General features: G+C 39.2%; 2 protein-coding genes across 2 annotated transcripts in view; one reads left to right on the top strand and one right to left on the bottom strand.

The window, feature by feature from the left end:
- Positions 1-1,167: 1,167 nt before the first annotated feature.
- Positions 1,168-5,149, top strand: trmt112 (tRNA methyltransferase activator subunit 11-2). The gene is made up of 4 exons (XM_003230083.4): positions 1,168-1,325; positions 2,654-2,755; positions 3,298-3,390; positions 4,939-5,149. Exons 1-4 carry the CDS (start codon positions 1,245-1,247, stop codon positions 5,038-5,040), a joined length of 378 nt encoding a protein of 125 aa, XP_003230131.1. The 5' UTR covers positions 1,168-1,244; the 3' UTR covers positions 5,041-5,149.
- Positions 5,150-7,883: 2,734 nt separating this feature from the next.
- Positions 7,884-21,737, bottom strand: part of esrra (estrogen related receptor alpha) — a 19,556-nt gene continuing 5,702 nt past the window's right edge. The window contains exons 2-7 of the mRNA XM_062965170.1: positions 20,275-20,623; positions 18,482-18,598; positions 18,095-18,220; positions 15,796-15,963; positions 14,432-14,701; positions 7,884-10,867 (exon numbers count right to left, since the gene is read on the bottom strand). Of these exons, the coding sequence (XP_062821240.1) occupies positions 10,620-10,867; positions 14,432-14,701; positions 15,796-15,963; positions 18,095-18,220; positions 18,482-18,598; positions 20,275-20,608 (1,263 nt within the window). The 5' untranslated portion in view covers positions 20,609-20,623 and the 3' untranslated portion in view covers positions 7,884-10,619. The remainder of the gene's footprint in view (positions 10,868-14,431; positions 14,702-15,795; positions 15,964-18,094; positions 18,221-18,481; positions 18,599-20,274; positions 20,624-21,737) is intronic.

Here is a 21,737-nt window from a genome sequence, read left to right as displayed (position 1 = left end):
ATAAATGGCTGGATCTACATTGCCAAATAACACAACAAGAGCTGCATTATATGGTCAAGCGCAGCTGCATATATTTGTAGCTTGGATTGCATTATATGGGTCTATAACATACTGAGCGTATAACACAGTTCGAACTGTGTCATTTGGCTGTGTAGATCCATCTCTTGTCAAACCCGCAATCAATTATAGCATTTTATACTAACCATATAATGCAGCTAAAACTGCATCATTTGGCAATGTTATAATTATAACATTATAATATATGTTATAATTATTATATATTATTGTAAATTTATTTATTTATTTATTTCGTGTCAAAAGCATTGCGTAATAAATAAGTTTAAAAGTGATAAAAGAAAGGAATCACAAACAGCTAAATAGTGTGCATTGCATTGCTTTTAAACATTGTAAATTATATTGTACTAGCTGTGCCCGGCCACGCGTTGCTGTGGCATAGTGGTGGTGGTATTGGTTAAAAATTGTTGTGTAATTTTTATTTGACTTTTTTGTATTTTTTTAATTAATTTTATTGTAAGTTATCTTTTTATTTATTATATTTTATTATTTTCTTGTATTATTTTTAGTTATTTTGTTATTATAGTATTTTATTGTATTAATTCGTTAGTGTTTTTAATTATTTTTTAGTGTTTTTTATTATTTTTTATTGGGTTGCTAGGAGACCAAGTTGGAGGAGCTTAGCCTTCTAACTGGCAGCAATTGGATAAAAGCAATTATTCCTCTCTCTCTAATTAGGACTTTGTTTTTGTTTTCTTTTTGTTGTATCAACCTAGAGGCGTGGATGATGGGTTGTGTTGTCAAATTTCGAAGTTGGGGGGCCTGTAGTTTTGTTGTTTTGTGGGTCGCCGTGATGCCATCACTCTTTTATATATATAGATATATATTAATTTACATGCCCCACACCCACTTAGCACACAGAAGCTGGGTTTGAAAGTCAGCAGATGACAGGAACTGTCTCCAAAGACTGTTAGGAATTGTGGGAGTTGAAGTCCAAAACACCTGGAGGGCCGAAGTTGGATCATGTCTGATTTAAATGAAATAGAACAACCCGGAACGGTGTTGCACAGGGACCTAGTTTCCGGTGGGTTCAATAACAGCGTTGCACATATTCACCGGAACTATGTCCAAAGAGGCCGCCGGAAGTGAGGAGATAAAGGGGCGTTTGAGCGGTGCGGCGAGGACGCGCATGCGCAGACGGGTTCTCGGGCCACCGGAGTCGTGCGAGGATGAAGCTCTTGACGCACAACATGCTGACTTCGCACGTGCGGGGCGTCCGGCCCGGCGGCGGGTTCCCACTCCGGATCCAGGTGAGGGCGGAGCTTCCCCGAGGCCACGCCCACTTCGCGAGGGGCGGGGCTAAAGAGTGAGGAAACCATGACCATGAACACAATCTGGCTCCTAATATTTTTAAAAACTACAAAATCAGGGCAGTAAATAAAGAGCAACACTCAAAAGACAGGGGAATTCCAGACTGGAAACAATCAGGGCCAGCGAACACCTCTCAACAAAGGATTTCCCCCAGGCAGGAAGCAGCTAATCAATTCAGTGCTAATCAAGCTGGCCGTTGGCAACATTCACACTTGCCTCAACTAGACAAGAGTTCTTTCTTTCTCCCACCCGGGACATTATTCCATTAGTACTAATCTTCAAGGATCAATCAAAGAATTGTTTCCAGAAGGTATAACATCATAATAATACTTCAAAGAAGATGTGATATGATAATAGTGTTCAAGAATTGTCTGTAATAATATAACTGTATAATATATTATAATAATAATATAATACAGTAGAGTCTCACTTATCCAAGCCTCGCTAATAATAATAATAATAATAATAATAATAATAATAATAATAATAATAATAATAATTTTATTCTTATACCCCGCCCCATCTCCCTGAAGGGACTCAGGGCGGCTTACATGGGGCCAAGCCCGAACAGAACAATATAAAAACAAAAGAATAAAACCAATCAATCAGAGAATAAAAGCAAGTCATAAAAAACACCATACAAGATAAAGAGTTAAAATCATGGCTTGGGTTCCAAGTTTCTGGATAATCCAAGCCATTTTTGTAGTGAATGTTTTCAATATATCGTGATATTTTGGTGCTAAATTCGTAAATACAGTACAGTAGAGTCTTGCTTATCCAACGTTCTTGATTATCCAACACATTTTTGTAGTCAATGTTTTCAATACATCATGATATTTTGGTGCTAAATTCATAAATACAGTAATTACTACGTAGCATTACTGCATATTGAACTACTTTTTCTGTCAAATTTGTTGTATAACATGATGTTTTGGTGCTTCATTTGTAAAATCATAACCTAATTTGGTGTTTAATAGGCTTCTCCTTTATCTCTCCTTATTATCCAACATATTCGCTTATCCAACGTTCTGCCGGCCCATTTATGTTGGATAAGTGAGACTCTACTGTAATTACAACATAGCATTACTGTGTACTGAACTACTTTTTCTGTCAAATTTGTTGTATAACATGATGTTTTGGTGCTTAATTTGTAAAATCATAACCTAATTTGATGTTTAATAGGCTTTTCCTTAATCCCTAGAAATGTTGTAAATAAATAAATAATAATAATGATAAATAATTTTTTCCCTCCATTTTCTTCGCACAGGCTACAGAGGTGAAGGTGAACAATGTGGATTTCAATCCGGAGTTCACGGCCCGGATGGTGCCCAAAGTGGAGTGGGGAGCTTTGGTAGAAGCTGCCGAGAGCGTGAGTCATGTTCTCCTAACATTGATTACACTACAGTAGAGTCTCACTTATCCAACATAAACAGACTGGCAGAACCTTGGATAAGCAAATATCTTGGATAATAAGGAGGGATTAAGGAAAAGCCTATTAAACATCAAATTAGGTTATGATTTTACAAATTAAGCACCAAAACATCATGCTATACAACGAATTTGACAGAAAAAGTAGTTCAATACGCAATAATGTTATGTTGTAATTACTGTATCTACGAATTTAGCACCAAATATCATGATATATTGAAAACATTGACTACAAAAATGCATTGGATAATCCAGAACCTTGGATAAGCGAGTCTTGGATAAGTGAGACTCTACTGTATATAACAAAATGTGAAACATGTTCCTGGTTTGAAAGTGTAATTTATTTTATCATTATCCTGTTTTATTGTGGTTATCTGGGCTTGGCCCCATGTTAGGCGCCCCGAGTCCCTGTGGGGAGATAGAGGCGGGGTATAAAATAAAATTATTATTATGATCACAATCTGTTTTGTCCATCTTTTGTAGTTGGGCCATCGGTCAGACCTGCCTGCTGAGCCCATCCCTGACTACGAGAGCAATGAGGATTTTCTCCGGAAAGTACATCATGTGTTGATGGAGGTAAGGGATCTCTTCATCATCTCAGGTTTCTGAATCCCCATGTTACCCAGAATCATAAGATTGGGTTGCTGTGAGTTTTCTGGGCTGTATGGCCATGTTACAGAAGCATTCTTTCCTGACGTTTCGCCTGCATCTGTGGCAGGCATCCTCAGAGGTTGTGAGCTCTGTTGGAAACTAGGCAAGAGGGGTTTATATTATTTATTTATTTACTACATTTATATCCCGCCCTTCTCACCTCGAAGGGGATTCAGAGTGGCTTACAAATTATATGTACATACAATATACTGTATATACTCGAATATAAGCCTAATTTTTCAGCCCTTTTTTAGGCTGCTCTGTAATATTATAATATATTGCATATGCATATAATATTAATAATATTATTTTGTAATACAATATAATACTAATAATACAATATAATATTAATTATATATTATATATTACATGTAATATTATTAATAATATTACAATATATAGATATAGTACAATATGGTAATTTATTGCCTTTATTGTGCTATGCTAATAATATAATATTGTATGTAAAGTTAATTTGTAAGCCACTCTGAGTCCCCTTCGGGGTGAGAAGGGCGGGATATAAATGTCTTAAATAAATAAATAATAATAAATAATATAATATTGTATGTAAATTTAATTTGTAAGCCGCTCTGAGTCCTCTTCGGAGTGAGAAGGGCAGGATATAAATGTAGTAAATAAATAAATAATAAATATATTAGTATTATATTGTATTACATTATAATATTATCAATATTATATGCTTATACGATATATTATATTATAATATACTAGCTGTGCCCGGCCACGCGTTGCTGTGGCGAAGTCTGGTGGTATGGGAAATAAAGTATTGAGGAATTGGTGGTAGTTAAGGTAAAGGGTAAAGCTTTTCCCCTGACATTAAGTCCATTATAAAATGATTATATAGCTGTGTGGAAGGGCCTTGAGTCTACACTGCCATATAATCCAGTTCAAATCAGATAATCTGTATTATAGGCAGTGTGGAAGAGGCCTAAGTGAGGCCTAACTCTGCCTGTCCCCTGGACTGAGTGGGTTGCTAGGAGACCAAGTGGGCAGAGTTAGCCTTCTAACTGGCAGCAATAGGATAAAAACAATTATTCCTCTCCCTCTAATTAGGACTTTATTTTTCTTTTCTTTTTGTTGTATGAACGTGGAGGCATGGATGAAGGGTTGTGCTGCCAAGTTTAGTGTTTCTGGGATGTGTAGTTTTGTTGTTTTGTCCTAGGCCGAAATTTCACTACCCTTTTATATATATATAGATTATTGTACTTTATATATCTGTGGAATAATGTCCAGGATGGGAGAAAGAACTCTTGTCTGTTGGAGGCAAGTATGGAGGTTGCAAATAGCCACCTTGATTAGCATTGAATAGCCTTGCAGCTTCAAGGCCTGGGGGGAATGGGACTGAATCACAATCGTCTCCGAGCCTGTGCAGTTATATACAGCTCATGTTTTGAAAGTGATTGTCCCAGTTTGCGCCATCCAATGTTCCCTTTGGCTTGGCTTCTTTTGCAGGTGGAGGTGGTCGAAGGCGTATTGAAATGCCCGGACACGGGGCGCGAGTTTCCCATCACAAAGGGAATCCCCAATATGTTGCTGAGTGAAGAAGAGACATGAATAATAATAATATCGATTCCTTCGGGGACCTGGTGTTTGAAAGAACCCTTGGGGTTAGTTTTGTTCCTTTGTGTGTGTATAAATAAATGCAAGTGCTCATTTAACTCTGTGATACTCTCCTTGTCTTTCATCTTACTGTCTGGTGTTAATTTTTTAAAAAATACCACAAAAAAGTCGTTTCTGGTGGTAGAGAATTGGCCATCGACAGATGTTGCCTGAATGTGTTACCATCCTGCTGGGAGGCTTCTCTCACGTCCACGCAAGCTAGAGCTGACAGACGGGAGCTTGCCTCATCTCACAGATTCAAATCGGCCAATCATTCCCCCCTCCCAACACCACCAATATTCAAATTTGGGCGTATTGGGTATTTGTGCCAAATGTGGTCCAGTGAATGCAAAGACATCCTGCATATCAGATATTTACATTGCAATTCATACCAGGAGCAAAATGAATAGCAACAAAAATAATATTACATGAGGAACTGGATTAAAAGGTCGTGGATAATAATAATAATAATATACTACATTCACTCGTTTCCGACTCTTCGTGACCTCATGGACCAATACTTATAATACTAATATAATAATAATTATGATATACAGTAGAGTCTCACTTATCCAGCATTCGCTTATCCAACGTTCTGGATTATCCAACGCATTTTTGTAGTCAATGTTTTCAATACATCGTGATATTTTGGTGCTAAATTCGTAAATACAGTAATTACAACAACATTACTGTGTATTGAACTACTTTTTCTGTCAAATGTGTTGTATAACATGATGTTTTGGTGCTTAATTTGTAAAATCATAACCTAATGTGATGTTTAATAGGCTTCTCCTTAATCTCTCCTTATTATCCAACATATTCGCTTATCCAAGCTTCTGCCGGCCCGTTTAGCTTGGATAAGTGAGACTCTACTGTACTACTAATAACATAATACTAATAAAAGTATACTATTATACAATATGCTTTGCTAATTTTTATGTGTATATGTATATATGTATACACACATGCATATATACATATATACAATATAATTTACAATAATATATATTATATATTGTATATGCATATAATATTAATATTATTTTGTAATACGATATAATACCAATACAATATAATAATATTAATAATATAGTACATGTAATATTATTATTAATATTACAAAATATAGATATAGCACAATATGGTAATTTATTGCCAATAATGTGCTATGCTAATAATATAATATTGAATGTAAATTTAATTTGTAAGCTGTTCTGACTCCCCTTCGGGGTGAGAAGAGCGGGATATAAATGTAGCAAATAAATAAATTATAAATACTAATAATACTAATATATTATTATTATTATTATTATTATTATTATTCAAGATTGAACTTCAAAGACTCTGGCAGAAACCAGTGCAGGTGGTCTCGGTGGTGATCGGCACATTGGGTGCCGTGCCAAAAGATCTCAGCCAGCGTTTGGAAACAATAGACATTGACAAAATTACGATCTGCCAACTGCAAGAGGCCACCCGACTGGGATCTGCACGCATTTTCCGAAAATACATCACACAGTCCTAGACACTTGGGAAGTGTTCGACTTGTGGTTTTGTGAAACGAAATCCAGCATATCTATCTTGTTTGCTGTGTCATACAATAATAATAATAATAATAATAATAATAATAATAATAATAATAATAATAATAATAATAATACATCACATAGTCCTAAACGCTTGGGAAGTGTTTGACTTGTGGTTTTGTGAAACGAAATCCAGCATATCTATCTAGTTTGCTGTGTCATAATAAAATAATAATAATAATCCGAAAATACATCACAGAGTCCTAGACACTTGGGAAGTGTTCGACTTGTGGCTTTGTGAAACGAAATTCAGCATATCTATTTTGTTTGCTGTGTCATACAATAATAATAATAATAATAATAATAATAATAATAATAATAATAATAATATATCACACAGTCCTAGACACTTGGGAAGTGTTCGACTTGTGATTTTGTGATACGAAATCCAGCATATCTATCTTGTTTGCTGTGTCATACAATAAATAATAATAATAATAAATCAAACAGTCCTAGACACTTGGGAAGTGTTCAACTTGTGGTTTTGTGATACGAAAACCAGCATATCTATCTTGTTTGCTGTGTCATAATAAAATAATAACAACAACAACAACAACAATAAAAATAATAATAATACATCACACAGTCCTAAACGCTTGGGAAGTGTTTGACTTGTGGTTTTTGTGAAACGAAATCCAGCATATCTATCTAGTTTGCTGTGTCATAATAAAATAATAATAATAATCCGAAAATACATCACAGAGTCCTAGACACTTGGGAAGTGTTCGACTTGTGGCTTTGTGAAACGAAATTCAGCATATCTATTTTGTTTGCTGTGTCATACAATAAATAATAATAATAATAATACATCAAACAGTCCTAGACACTTGGGAAGTGTTCAACTTGTGGTTTTGTGATACGAAAACCAGCATATCTATCTTGTTTGCTGTGTCATAATAAAATAATAACAACAACAACAACAACAACAACAACAATAATAATAATACATCACACAGTCCTAAACGCTTGGGAAGTGTTCGACTTTTGGTTTTGTGATACGAAATCCAGCATATCTATCTTGTTTGCTGTGTCATAATAAAATAATGATAATAATAAATCTTTAATTACTTATTAATTAATTACTTAATTGTTTATCCAGCTTTTCTCCCCATTAGGAAGGTTAAGAACCACTGCTTTACCTAAATACATTACAACTTTCGTGATAAAGAATTGTGTGTTGTGACCCCATCTCATACAAACAAGAAGACAACAGCGAACGGTTCATAGGCTGCACAGCCAATTGTATTTTTTTTTAATTTGTTCCATAATAGAGCTCTCTATGAATGTGTATATGTAGCCGCCTATACACAAATCAGAGGTATTTATAATATGTACACACACATAATTTAATACAAAAACAAAACAAAAAATTGCCAGCATTGACTCTTCCCATTTTTTTTTAAATCCACGTCAGGGCAAGGAATGCTTCCTGACTTGGGTGGAAAAGAATGGGGTAAATCTCTTTTATTTTTCTTTCTCTGCAATGAATATACAAGTAAAATATATTGCTATGTACACAGCTCTCGGTTTCCGGCCATGCAGCTTACCACCCATGTTCCATTGGCGGGACTGCAATTCCCATTGGCCTCAATGGGAGCTGAAGTCCAACACTATGGAAGGGTGACTTGTTCTCCAGTCGAAAGAGGTGGGAGGGTTATTATTATTATTATTATATTATTATTATATTATTATTGCTGTTGCTGCTGCTGCTTTGGGCAGAAGATAAGGGCTCGGCATGATGTTGGGATATAGGAATTTTTAGGAATTTTTATAGGAAGGATGAGCTGCTCAGCCTCTTATGGCAGAAGAAAGATTACATAGGAAATTACACCTGAAACCAAAAAAAAGCATAATTGCCTTTTTTTAAAAACTATTGCTACAAGGGGTATATTAAGAGAAAGGATTTTGCCGGATGGACCGCTTTCCTTTTCGACGGGAACACGTCTGTCCCGACATAATGAAGAAAGACATCAATCTTTCCCTCTCTCGACATATATATAATTTTTTTTATTATTATTGCTTCGAAGTGATAAATGTGTCCAGAGCTCGGCCAAGTCGTTACCATCGTCCTCAAATGCTAGCATTCCCATCCACCCCTCCTTAAGGTTAGAATATGGCTGTCCCGTGTTCCGATTGCGTCCCGTTTTCGTCCCCGAGTCCTGAGCGCGACATTATCAGAAAGCAGGGAAGAGACCGACTCAAGCTGGTTTGAGCGATAGCCAAAGATTCAGCACTAAAGCGACGGAAAGAAGGCAAAGAATATCGTGTCGTGTGTCGTCGAAGGCTTTCGTGGCTGGAATGACTGGGTTGCTGTGAGTTTTCCGGGCTGTATGGCCAACGTTCCAGAAGTAGCACTCTCTCCTGATGTTTCGCCCACATCTGTGGCAGGCATCCTCCGTTGTACAAACACTCAGAAAACAGAGGAATTCCACACAGGAAACAACCAGGGCCAGCTAACACCTCTAACATCTGGACAGTGAATGAAGAACAACACTCAGAAAATGGAAATTCCGGACAGGAAACAATCAGGGCCTGCTAACACCTCTAAAATAAAGAACAATGCACAAAAAATGGAAATTCTGGACAGGAAACAATCAGGGCCTGCCAACATCTCTGAATTTAGGGCAGTAAATAAAGAACAATGCTTAGAAAATGAAAATTCCGGACAGGAAACCATCGGGGCCTGCTAACACCTCTAAAATAAAGAACAACACTCAGAAAATGGAAATTTCGGACAGGAAACAATCAGGGCCAACGAACACCTCTGAAATCAGGGCAGTAAATAGAGAACGACGCTCAGAAAATGGAAATTCCAGACAGGACACCATCAGGGCCAGCTAACACCTCTAAAATCTGGAGAGTAAATAAAGAACAACACTCAGAAAATGGAAATTCCGGACAGGAAACCATCAGGGCCTGCTAACACCTCTGAAATCAGGGCAGTAAATAAGGAACAATGCTCAGAAAATGGAAATTCCGGACAGGAAACCATCAGGGCCTGCTAACATCTCTGAAATCTGGACAGTGAATAAAGAACAACACTCAGAAAATGGAAATTCTGGACAGGAAATAATCAGGGCCTGCTAACACCTCTGAAATCAGGGCAGTAAATAAAGAACACTCAGAAAATTGAAATTCAGGACAGGAAACAACCAGGGCCTGCTAACGCCTCCCAACAAAGGATTCCCCCACTTGCTTACTTTCCAACAGACCTCATAACCTCGGAGGATGCCTGCCATAGATGTGGGTGAAACGTCAGGAGAGAATGCTTCTTCAACATGGCCAGACAGCCCGGAAAACTCACAGCAACCCATAACGTCGTGTGTCATCCCACCCCAAACTTGCCGCGTCCGATCTCCCGTCTTATTCCTTGGAGCCATGAGACTATTGTTTTCAATACTGGATTTCGGACTCAAACTCCCACGAGCTGGAGGGAATGATGGGAGTGGTAGTCGAGATAAGCTCTGCCTGCCTACCCTCCGTCGACATACCCGCCGTGTATTAAGGTGCATTTGGCTGGGCCCAGCCCAGAGGGTGGAAGGTGTAGGACGGGAGGAGGAGGAGGCTCGAGACCAGCGGTCCGACCCCAACTGCACTCAGTAGGAGGAGAGACAATTCGCCCCGAGACTCGCTCGTCCCTTTCTCCTCCTCAATGTGATGCGAATATAATCAAATATGGCTTCCAAGCTAGAACTACAGTAGATCGTACCCCTCCCCACCCATTTCAAATAAATTAAAAAATCAAAATATGGCTTCCAGTGTGAATGTCAACCACTTTCTCCGTCCCTTACGTGTCCGTACTCCTTATCGTCCGGCTCGGTCCTTCCTCTCCCTGATACGTAGGCGTACATCATCTTGGGTGAAGCCAGTGGGCAGTTCGTATATTTGCATACACTGAAATGCGTTCGACACGATGCAGGTGAGCGGATGGCCCGGATCGGAGAGGTCCGTTCAATCCATCATGGCCTCCAGCATCTCCAGGAAAAGCTTATGCATGGGCACCTTGCCCTCCAGTTTGAGGCTGTAGAAGTGGTGGAGGACGCGGGTGGCCGTCTGGCGCAGCAGCGGGAGCGTGAGGAGCAGGCGCCCGGCCCGGCGGGGCTCTTCGGGGCGCCGGGACGCCTCGTATTCCAAGAGGGCCTCGTGGAGCACGTCGCGGAGCCGCTGGACGGCCGCCATGTCCTCAATGTGCACAGAGTCTGGAGCAGAAGAGGAAGCAACACACACAAAGGCGCTCAAGTCGGTTGGTTTACCAGTTTGTACCTCTTCGGTTTGGGAGGGACTATAGACATGTTATTGGACTGAGCATGTTCGGGCACAGGACTCCTTTTTGTATTCACCCTTATACTCCAGTCGTGTCCGACTCTGGGGGTTGGTCTCATCTCCATTTCTAAGCCAAAGAGCTGGTGTATTTATTATTATTATTATTATTATTATTATTATTTAGTAAAGGTAAAGGTTTCCTCTGACGTTAAGTCCATTCGTGTCTGACTCTGGGAGTTGGTGCTCCTCTCCATTTCTAAGCCAAAGAGCTGGTGTATTTATTATTATTATTATTATTTAGTAAAGGTAAAGGTTTCCTCTGACGTTAAGTCCATTCGTGTCCGACTCTGGGAGTTGGTGCTCCTCTCCATTTCTAAGCCAAAGAGCTGGTGTATTTATTATTATTATTATTATTATTTAGTAAAGGTAAAGGTTTCCTCTGACGTTAAGTCCATTCGTGTCTGACTCTGGGGGTTGGGGCTCATCTCCATTTCTAAGCCGAAGAGCTGTGTATTTATTATTATTATTATTATTATTATTATTATTATTATTATTATTATTATTATTTAGTAAAGGTAAAGGTTTCCCCTGACGTTAAGTCCATTCGTGTCTGACTCTGGGGGTTGGGGCTCATCTCCATTTCTAAGCCGAAGAGCTGTGTATTTATTATTATTATTATTATTATTATTATTATTATTATTATTATTATTTAGTAAAGGTAAAGGTTTCCCCTGATGTTAAGTCCAGTCATGTCCGACTCTGGGAGTTGGTGCTCCTCTCCATTTCTAAGCCAAAGAGCTGTGTATTTATTATTATTATTATTATTATTATTATTATTATTATTTTATTATGACACAGCAAACAAGATAGACATGCTGGATTTCATATCACAAAATCACAAGTCGAACACTTCCCAAGTGTCTAGGACTGTGGGATGTATTTTCGGATGATGCGTGCAGATCCCAGTAGGGTGGCCTTTTGTAGTTGGCAGATCGTAACTTTGTCAATGTCTATTGTTTCCAAATGCCAGCTGAGATCTTTTGGCACGGTACCCAATGTGCCCATCACCACCGGGACCACCTGCACTGGTTTCTACCAGAGTCTTTGAAGTTCAATCTTGAGGTCCTGATAGCGGCTGAGTTATTATTATTATTATTATTTATTTTACTCTTACATGGAGTCAAATGTTTTCTCAGTTTTTTTGTGGTAAAATTAGGTACCTCGGCTTATATTCGGGTCGGCTTATACTCGAGTATATACAGTATATCCTGCTCTTCTCACCCCGGAGGGGACTCAGAACGGCTTACAAATCAAATTAACATACAATATATTATCAGCCTAACACAATATTAGCATTAAATTACTATATTGTACTATATGGTAATATTATTAGTAATATGGGATCAACAATAACTTTATAATAGTAATAGTAGTAGTAGTAATAATAATAATAATAAATCTTTATTTATATCCTGCTTTCCTCTATTTTTTACCTCTTTGGTGTGGGAGGGTTTATAGCTATGTGATTGTACTGAGCATGTTCAGACGCAGGACTCCTTTTTGTATTCATCCTTATACCCAGTAGAACTTATATAACTTTTAACTTACTTATTATGCAATGCTTTTGACACGAAATAAATAAATACTCGAGTATAAGCCATGGCACCTAATATTACCACAAGAAACTGGGGAAACTTGCTGACTCGAGTATAAGCCGAAGGTGGGAAATGCAGCCGCTAGTGGTAAATTTCAACATAAAAGTAGATACCAATAAAATTACATTAATTGAGGCATCCGGAGGTTAAATGTTTTTGAATATTTACCCTATTTCAAATTAAAACAGTAAACTAGCCCTGGAAGCGGAAAAGGTGGGTCAACAAAAGCAATATGGGATCGACAATAACTTTATAATAATAATAGTAGTAGTGATGATAATAATAATAATAATAAATCTTTATTTATATCCTGCTTTTCTCTATTTGGTACCTTTTTGGTGTGGGAGGGGTTATAGATGTGTGATTGTATTGAGCATGTTCAGACACAGGACTCCTTTTTGTATTCACCCTTGTACTCGAGTAGAACTTAAGTAACATAACTTATTTATTATGCAATGCTTTTGACACAAAATAAATAAATACTCGAGTATAAGCTGTGACACCTAATTTTACTACAAGAAACTGGGGAAACTTATTGACTCGAGTAGTAGTAGTAATAATAATAATAATAATAATAATAATAATAATAATAATAATAATAAATCTTTATTTATATCCTTTTCTCTGTTTGGTACTTCTTTGGTGTGGGAGGGGTTATAGATATGTGATTGTACTGAGCATGTTCAGACACAGGACTCCTTTTTGTACTCACCCTTATACTCGAGTAGAACTTATATAACTTATAACTTATTTATTATGCAATACTTTTGACACGAAATAAATAAATACTCAAGTATAAGCCGTGACACCTAATTTTACTACAAGAAACTGGGGAAACTTACTGACTCAAGTATAAGCCGAGGGTGGGAAATGAAGCCGCTAGTGGTAAATTTCAAAATAAAAATAGATACCAATAAAATTACATTAATTGAGGCATCTGGAGGTTAAATGTTTTTGAATATTTACCCTATTTCAAATTAAAACAGTAAACTAGCTCTGGAAGCGGAAAAGGTGGGTCAACAAAAACAATATTATTTATTTATTCATTTATTTACTACATTTACTGTATATACTCGAGTATAAGCCTAGTTTTTCAGCCTTTTTTTAAGACTGAAAAAGCCCCCCTCGGCTTATACTCGGGTGAGGGTCCTGGTTGGCTTATATTTGGGTCAGCTTATACTCGAGAATATATGGTACATTTATTATTTTTCACTATTATTATTGGTATTATTACATTTATTATTTTTCTCTATTATTATTGCTACTATTACATTTAGTTTTATTGTTATCTGCTTTTGTTATTGAAATTTACCACCTTCAGCTTATACTGGAGTCAAATGTTTTCTCAGTTTTTTGTGGTAAAATTAGGTGCCTCTGCTTATATTCGGGTTGGCTTATACTCGAGTATATACGGTATATCCCGCTCTTCTCACCCCGGAGGGGTCTCAGAGCGGCTTACAAATCAAATGGACATACAATATATTATTAGCATAGTACAATATTAGCATTAAATTACTATATTGTACTATATTATATAATTATATAATATTATATTAATATTAGTATTGTATTATATAGTAATATTATTAGTAATATGGGATCAACAATAACTTTATAATAATAATAGTAGTAGTAATAATAATAATAATAATAATAATAATAAATCTTTATTTATATCCTGCTTTTCTCTATTTGGTACCTCTTTGGTGTGGGAGGGGTTATAGATATGTGATGGTACTGAGCATGTTCAGGCGCAGAACTCCATTGACCTTTGCCAAACTGATACGGTAATGGAATCGTTTTTCCTTTTCAATACCGGTATGATTGAAAACTCCCGGCACTCACCTGAGTTGGCAAGGGCCAAGGCCTTGAGGAGCACGTACTCCTCGCGCTCCAGGCGCAGGGCCCGGTACTTGCGTACCAGTTGCAGCACCACCCCGCTGAGCTCCAGCAGCCCCGCCGTCCGAGCGGCTTCCTCGTCGAGCGCAAAATCCTCGGCGAAGACGATCTCGTCCTCGCAGGGCAAGGAGCGCCAGGCCACGCCGAGCAGCAGGACCTCCAGCCAGACGCTCTGCAGCACCGACATCTGGTCCGCCAAGGACAGCGCCGGAAACCCTGCAAGGAAGGCACGCGTTGGCCCAAGACTCACAACATGAGCGTCAACAGGGAAACATGTACGGCACTACAACTTAGGTAGGAAAAAAATTAAATGCACCACACTTCCCATTCAGGGACAATTTCATCCTAGATTTCATGTATTTCCTCCACCACAGACAACCCAGTTATACAGAGTGCCGTGAACATGTCCAAGACCCTCCCAATGTCCTCCACAAACACCACCCTGCCCACCACCCAAGGGAAGGCTTTCATTCAGGGACAATTTCATCCTAGATTTCATGTATTTCCTCCACCACAGACACCCCAGTTATACAGAGTGTAGTAAACATGTCCAAGAGCCTCCCAATATCCTCCACAAACACCACCCTACCCACCACCCAAGTCAAGGCTTTCATTCGGGGACAGTTTCATCCTAGATTTCATGTAATTCCTCCACCACAGACATCCCAGTTATACAGAGTGTAGTGAACATGTGCAAGAGCCCTGTCAATGTCCTCCACAAACACCACCCAAGTGAAGGCTTTCATTCGGGGACAGTTTCATCCTAGATTTCATGTATTTCCTCCACCACAGACACCCCAGTTATACAGAGTGTAGTGAACATGTCCAAGAGCCTCCCAATATCCTCCACAAACACCATCCTGCCCACCACCCAAGCCAAGGCTTTCATTCGGGGACAATTTCATCCTAGATTTCGTGTATTTCCTCCACCACAGACACCCCAGTTATAGAGAGTGCCGTGAACATGTCCAAGAGCCCTGTCAATGTCCTCCACAAACACCACCCAAGGGAAGGCTTTTATTTAGGGATAATTTCATCCTAGATTTCATGTATTTCCTCCACCACAGACATCCCAGTTATACAGAGTGTCATAAACATGTCCAAGAGCCCTGCCAATGTCCTCCACAAACACCACCCAAGTGAAGGCAATTTCATACTAGATTTTCTGTTTTTCCTCCACCACAGGCATGCCAGTGTTTCTGACTCTCTCCACTGCTGTGGAATTTGCATGGCCCCGCCCACTGCCTCTCCCGTAACCCTTTCCTATTCTTTTCTATGGCACGGAAAGGCACCTTCCACCTCTCTCTCACCTGGGATGTTTTTGGCCCAGCCGATAATGACCACAATCTCCCGGTCTGCCAGATCGCACAGAGTGCTTGCCGCCTTGGCGGGGCCGTCCGGGAGCGCTGGATCCGGCATGGCGTAGAGTTTCTCAGGCTCCGCCACCAGCAAGTGCGACACCATTGTGTTCATGGGAGCTGCGGGAAGAGACAGCAAACGAGATACGCCTCAGGAAAGGGCCTGGAAAGGGGGCGTGGCTTAGAGGGGTGGGTGTGGCTCCTGCTCAAGAGGGCGGGGCTGAGCCTCTCCCCTAGTCCAAGAGGCAGGCCTGCGAGGGGGAGGTGGGCGGGGCCACAAAGGGGCGGCCAGGACTGGGATGGGCGGAGTTACGAGCTCTGAGGCAGGGCTGAGCTTCTATCCCTGTCCTGGACACAGGAGACGGGGCTAGAGGAGGGGGCGGGGCCTCTTCCCAAGTGCCTGACAGGGCTGAACCTCTATATCCCGCCCCCGTGTTCTAACAAGCGCCTCAGGGGAAGTATATAGAGGCTCAGCCCTGTCTCAGGCTCTTGGGAAGAGGCCCCGCCCCCACCCCAGCCCCGCCCTTTAGTCCTAAAAGGCCTCTCAGGAGAAATATAGAGGCTCAGCCCTGTCTTGCGCTCTTGGGAAGAGGCCCCGCCCCCACCCCAGCCCCGCCCTTTAGTCCTGAAAGGCCTCTCAGGAGAGATATAGAGGCTCAGCCCTGTCTCGTGCTCTTGGGAAGAGGCCCCGCCCCCTTACCCCTAGCCCCGCCCTTTAGTCCTGAAAGGCCTCCCAGGAGAGATATAGAGGCTCAGCCCTGTGTCGTGCTCTTGGGAAGAGGCACCGCCCCCTTACCCCTAGCCCCGCCCTTTAGTCCTGAAAGGCCTCCCAGGAGAGATATAGAGGCTCAGCCCTGTCTCGTGCTCTTGGGAAGAGGCCCCGCCCCCTTACCCCTAGCCCCGCCCTTTAGTCCTAAAAGGCCTCCCAGGAGAAATATAGAGGCTCAGCCCTGTCTCGTGCTCTTGGGAAGAGGCCCCGCCCCCTTACCCCTAGCCCCGCCCTTTAGTCCTGAAAGGCCTCCCAGGAGAGATATAGAGGCTCAGCCCTGTGTCGTGCTCTTGGGAAGAGGCACCGCCCCCACCCCTAGCCACTGGTTTAAAGCAAACTATTTGTGTGAGTGCCTGTAATTCCGGTAGTGTAAGAGTTAAATGCATAGAGAGAGTGAGTTATTGCTAGAGGGAAGTTTCCGGATAAGTAACAGGGCATTCGTCACTGCTCTGGAATGTGGGTGTCGACAGTTGAAAGACAGTGAGCTTTTTTTTAAAAAAAAAGAGATTTGGCTAAATAAGGTATTAGAGATTATGAATATGGACAGGTTGACTTACTGGCTATCCCCAAACCAAGGACTACCAAAAAAAAGAAACCAATTGGGACTTAGTCAAAGACTATTTAAAACAGGCAAAATTAGATCTCATCTGCTGAAGCTTAATATGTCCAAGACGAGAAGAGGACGAAGGGGACATAATATCGTTATAAGGGAATATTAACTACGACTGTTTAAGTACAGTAGAGTCTCACTTATCCAGCACTCACTTATCCAACGTTCTGGATTATCCAACACATTTTTGGAGTCAATGTTTTCAATATATCGTGATATTTTGGTGATAAATTCATAAATACAGTAATTACTACATAGCATTACTGCGTATTTAACTACTTTTTCTGTCAAATTTGTTGTCTAACATGATGTTTTGGTGCTTAATTTGTAAAATCATAACCTAATTTGATGTTTAATAGGCTTTTCCTTAATGCCTCCTTATTATCCAACATATTTGCTTATCCAACATTCTGCCGGCCCGTTTATGTTGGATAAGTGACTCTACTGTAATAGCAAGAGCAGGATGGAAGTCTAGAACTTTTAAGTTCTTATTTTTTTCTATTATTCTTTTATATATTATTATATTTTTTTTCCTCTATCATTTTGTCTCTTTTATTTATTTATTCTCATTTTTCCTACTTTTCTATAACAAAATATTGTTCTCCCACTTTCGTTGTATACTAAATTCATTTTATGAAATTTCAATAAATATATATATATATTTTAAAAAAAGAAAGATAGTGAGCTTCTCTCGCGTCGGACGCTGCTTAGATGTTACGCTCCGGTGGAGCTATGTACATACAGGGTGTTTGAAAAAGGACTCCCTAGTTTTAATGGGAGTTCCCTTAAAACTAGGGAGTTCCTTTTCAAACGCCCTGTATTATAAAAACTGGGGCTGAAACGAGCCTTTCCGCCCTTGAGTCCCCACTCACCCGGCTTCTTGGGGGTGACGGTGGCAATCTGTGGGGTGACGAAGGCGCTGGGGTAAGTGGCCCCCTCCACCTCGGGACGACGCTTGTACTTCTGCCGGCCTCCTCGCACCCGGTCGAGACGCACCCCTGAAGAATTGGGGGGAGAGGGATAGAGAAAGGACATGATGAGCAGAGACAACTCTTTCAACGCGAGTAGGTCAATAGGTACTGCCTCTTCATGTTGAAAGCATTAATAAAAATTTATATATATATAAAAAAGTAGGTACTGCCTCGGCGGGAAGGTAAATGGGCGGCCCATGGAGACATGCCGGAAAAAGGTCCCAGGTTTGGTGCATTTGAAAACCCTTCTCCCATCCGATGCTTCGGCCCCGATTCCCACCACGTTACCTTCCTTGAGCATGCCCACGCGCAGGCACTTGGTGAAGCGGCACGCCTGGCAAGCCTTCCGGCGCCGCTTGGTGATCTCGCACTCGTTGGTGGCCGGGCAGCTGTACTCGATGCTCCCTGAGAGAGAGAGATAAGCGGAGACAACGCCTGGAGCTATACATGAAGTTCATGTATACATCCATCTCTACATGAAGTCGACTTATACATGCGTCTATATGGCAGAGCTTTCCGAACTGAAGTGTGTCAACCGCGGTGCGTAGGAGTGTCATGCGAACAGAACAAGAAAGCTAAGAGTCTCTGTGAAATAAGCAATGTCATATCTATACACATTAATGTAATTTTATTATTTTACTCTATTTATTATTACATGTATTATTTTCCTGTATTGATGATGATGATGATTATCATTATTACATGTATTTTTATTAAAAGGATACATAAGCACTAATAATAAATAAATAAATAATTTTGTTGGTATCTATTTATATTTCTGAAATTTACCACTCTTGGCTTATACTTGAGTCAATGTCTTCCCGGTTTTTTTTGTGGTAAAATTAGGTGCTTCGGCTTATATTCGGGTCGGTTTATACTCCATATAATATTTTCATATTATTATTATTATTATTGCCACTGTGCATGACATACACTACCAGGGGGCTCCATATAATATTTTCATATTATTATTATTATTATTATTGCCACTGTGCATGACATGCACTACTGGGAGCTCCATATAATATTTTCATATTATTATTATTATTATTATTGCCACTGTGCATGACATGCACTACTGGGAACTCCATATAATATTTTCATATTATTATTATTATTATTATTATTATTATTATTATTATTATTATTATTATTGTCACTGTTCATGACATGCACTACTGGGGGCTCCATATAATATTTTCATATTATGATTATGATTATTATTGCCACTGTGTATGAACTGCACTACCAGGGGCTCCATATAATATTTTCATATTATTATTATTATTATTATTATTATTATTGCCACTGTGCACGATATGCACTACCAGGCGGCTCAATATAATATTTTCATATTATTATTATTATTATTATTATTATTATTGTGCATGACATGCACTACCATGTGGCTCCATATAATATTTTCATATTATCATTATTATTGTTGCCACTTTGCACGATATGCACTACTAGGGGCTCCATGTAATATTTTCATATTATTATTATTATTATTATTGCCACTTGCACTACCAGGGGGCTCCAAATAATATTTTCATATTATTATTATTATTATTATTATTATTATTATTATTATTATTATTATTGCCACTGTGCATGATATGCACTACTGGGGTCTCCATATAATATTTTCATATTATTATTATTATTATTATTATTATTATTATTATTATTATTATTGCCACTGTGCACGATATGCACTACTAGGGGCTCCATGTAATATTTTCATATATTATTATTATTATTATTATTATTATTATTATTATTATTATTATTGCCACTGTGCATGATATGCACTACCAGAGGGCTCCATGTAATATGTTCATATTATTATTATTATTAGATCCCATATCATATTTTCATATTATTATTATTATTATTAGACCCCATATCATATTTTCATATTATTATTATTATTATTATTGTGCATGACATTCGGCAGCAAATGCTTTTCCCAGTTTCAGAGTTTGCAAAACCGAATTACGCGTTGCATTAGATGGCGCATGAGACTCGACTGTCTATGGCATTAGCATGATTATTTCCTTTTTCCGGGAGGGACGTACCTTGGATGGTGCGCTTGAAGAAGGCCTTGCAGGCTTCGCAGGAGGCCACGCCGTAATGGTACCCGGAGGCCACGTCCCCGCAGACCAAGCAGAGCCGCTTGGGCATGGAGCTCAGCATGTACTTCCCTCGTCCCGGGGGCTCATCCGGGTCCTCATCGTGGCGCCGCCGGGAGGCCCCCGTCCCTGCCGGCTGGGCCCCGGGGGCCTCGAGCTCCTGGGGGGCCCCGCCGGCACTGGTGTCCGAGGAGCCACTGGGGCTGTGCTGCACCAGGCTGTCCGGGGAGGCCGGCTCCGTCTTGATGAAGAACTCCGCGCGGCGCTCTCGGGACGACATGGCTGGACGCGGCGGCTGCGGGAGAGATAATAATAATAATAATAAATAATAATAATGGACAACTCCCATAATCCCTTACCTTGTTTAAGACAGGAACCGAAAGGCAGCAATATAATAATAATAATAATAATAATAATAATAATAATAATAATAATAATAATGATGGACAATTCCCATAATCCCTTACCTTGTTTAGGATGGGAACTGAAAGGCAGAAATAATAATAATAATAATAATAATAATAATGATGATGATGGACAATTCCCATAATCCCTTACCTTGTTTAGGATGGGAACCAAAAGGCAGTAATATAATAATAATAATGGACAACTCCCATAATCCCTTACCTTGTTCAAGATGGGAACCGAAAGGCAGTAATATAATAATAATAATAATAATAATAATAATAATAAACTCCCATAATCCCTTACCTTGTTTAGGATGGGAACCGAAAGGCAGTAATATAATAATAATAATAATAATAATAATAATAATAATAATAATAATAATGGACAACTCCCATAATCCCTTACCTTGTTCAAGATGGGAACCGAAAGGCAGTAATATAATAATAATAATAATAATAATAATAATAATAATAATAAACTCCCATAATCCCTTACCTTGTTTAGGATGGGAACCGAAAGGCAGTAATATAATAATAATAATAATAATAATAATAATAATAATAATAATAATAATAATAATGGAAAACTCCCATAATCCCTTACCTTGTTTAAGATGGGAACCGAAAGGCAGTAATATAATAATAATAATAATAATAATAATAATAATAATAATAATGGAAAACTCCCATAATTCCTTACCTTGTTTAGGATGGGAACCAAAAGGCAGTAATATTATAATAATAATAATAATAATAATAATAATAATAATAATAATAATAATAAATCAATTGGCAGCAATTGGATAAAAACAATTATTCCTCTCCCTCTAATTAGGACTTTTTCTTTTCTTTTTGTTGTATGAACATAGAGGCCTGGATGAGGGGTTGTGCTGCCAAGTTTAGTGTTTCTGGGATGTGTAGTTTTGTTGTTTTTTCCTAAGCCGAAATTTCATTACCCTTTATATATATATGTGTGTGTGTGTGTGTGTGTGTGTGTGTGTG

This window comes from Anolis carolinensis, unplaced genomic scaffold (genome assembly GCF_035594765.1).
Source record: "Anolis carolinensis isolate JA03-04 unplaced genomic scaffold, rAnoCar3.1.pri scaffold_14, whole genome shotgun sequence".
NCBI classification, from domain to species: domain Eukaryota; kingdom Metazoa; phylum Chordata; class Lepidosauria; order Squamata; family Dactyloidae; genus Anolis; species Anolis carolinensis.
This window is presented reverse-complemented; position numbering and strand designations above follow the sequence as displayed.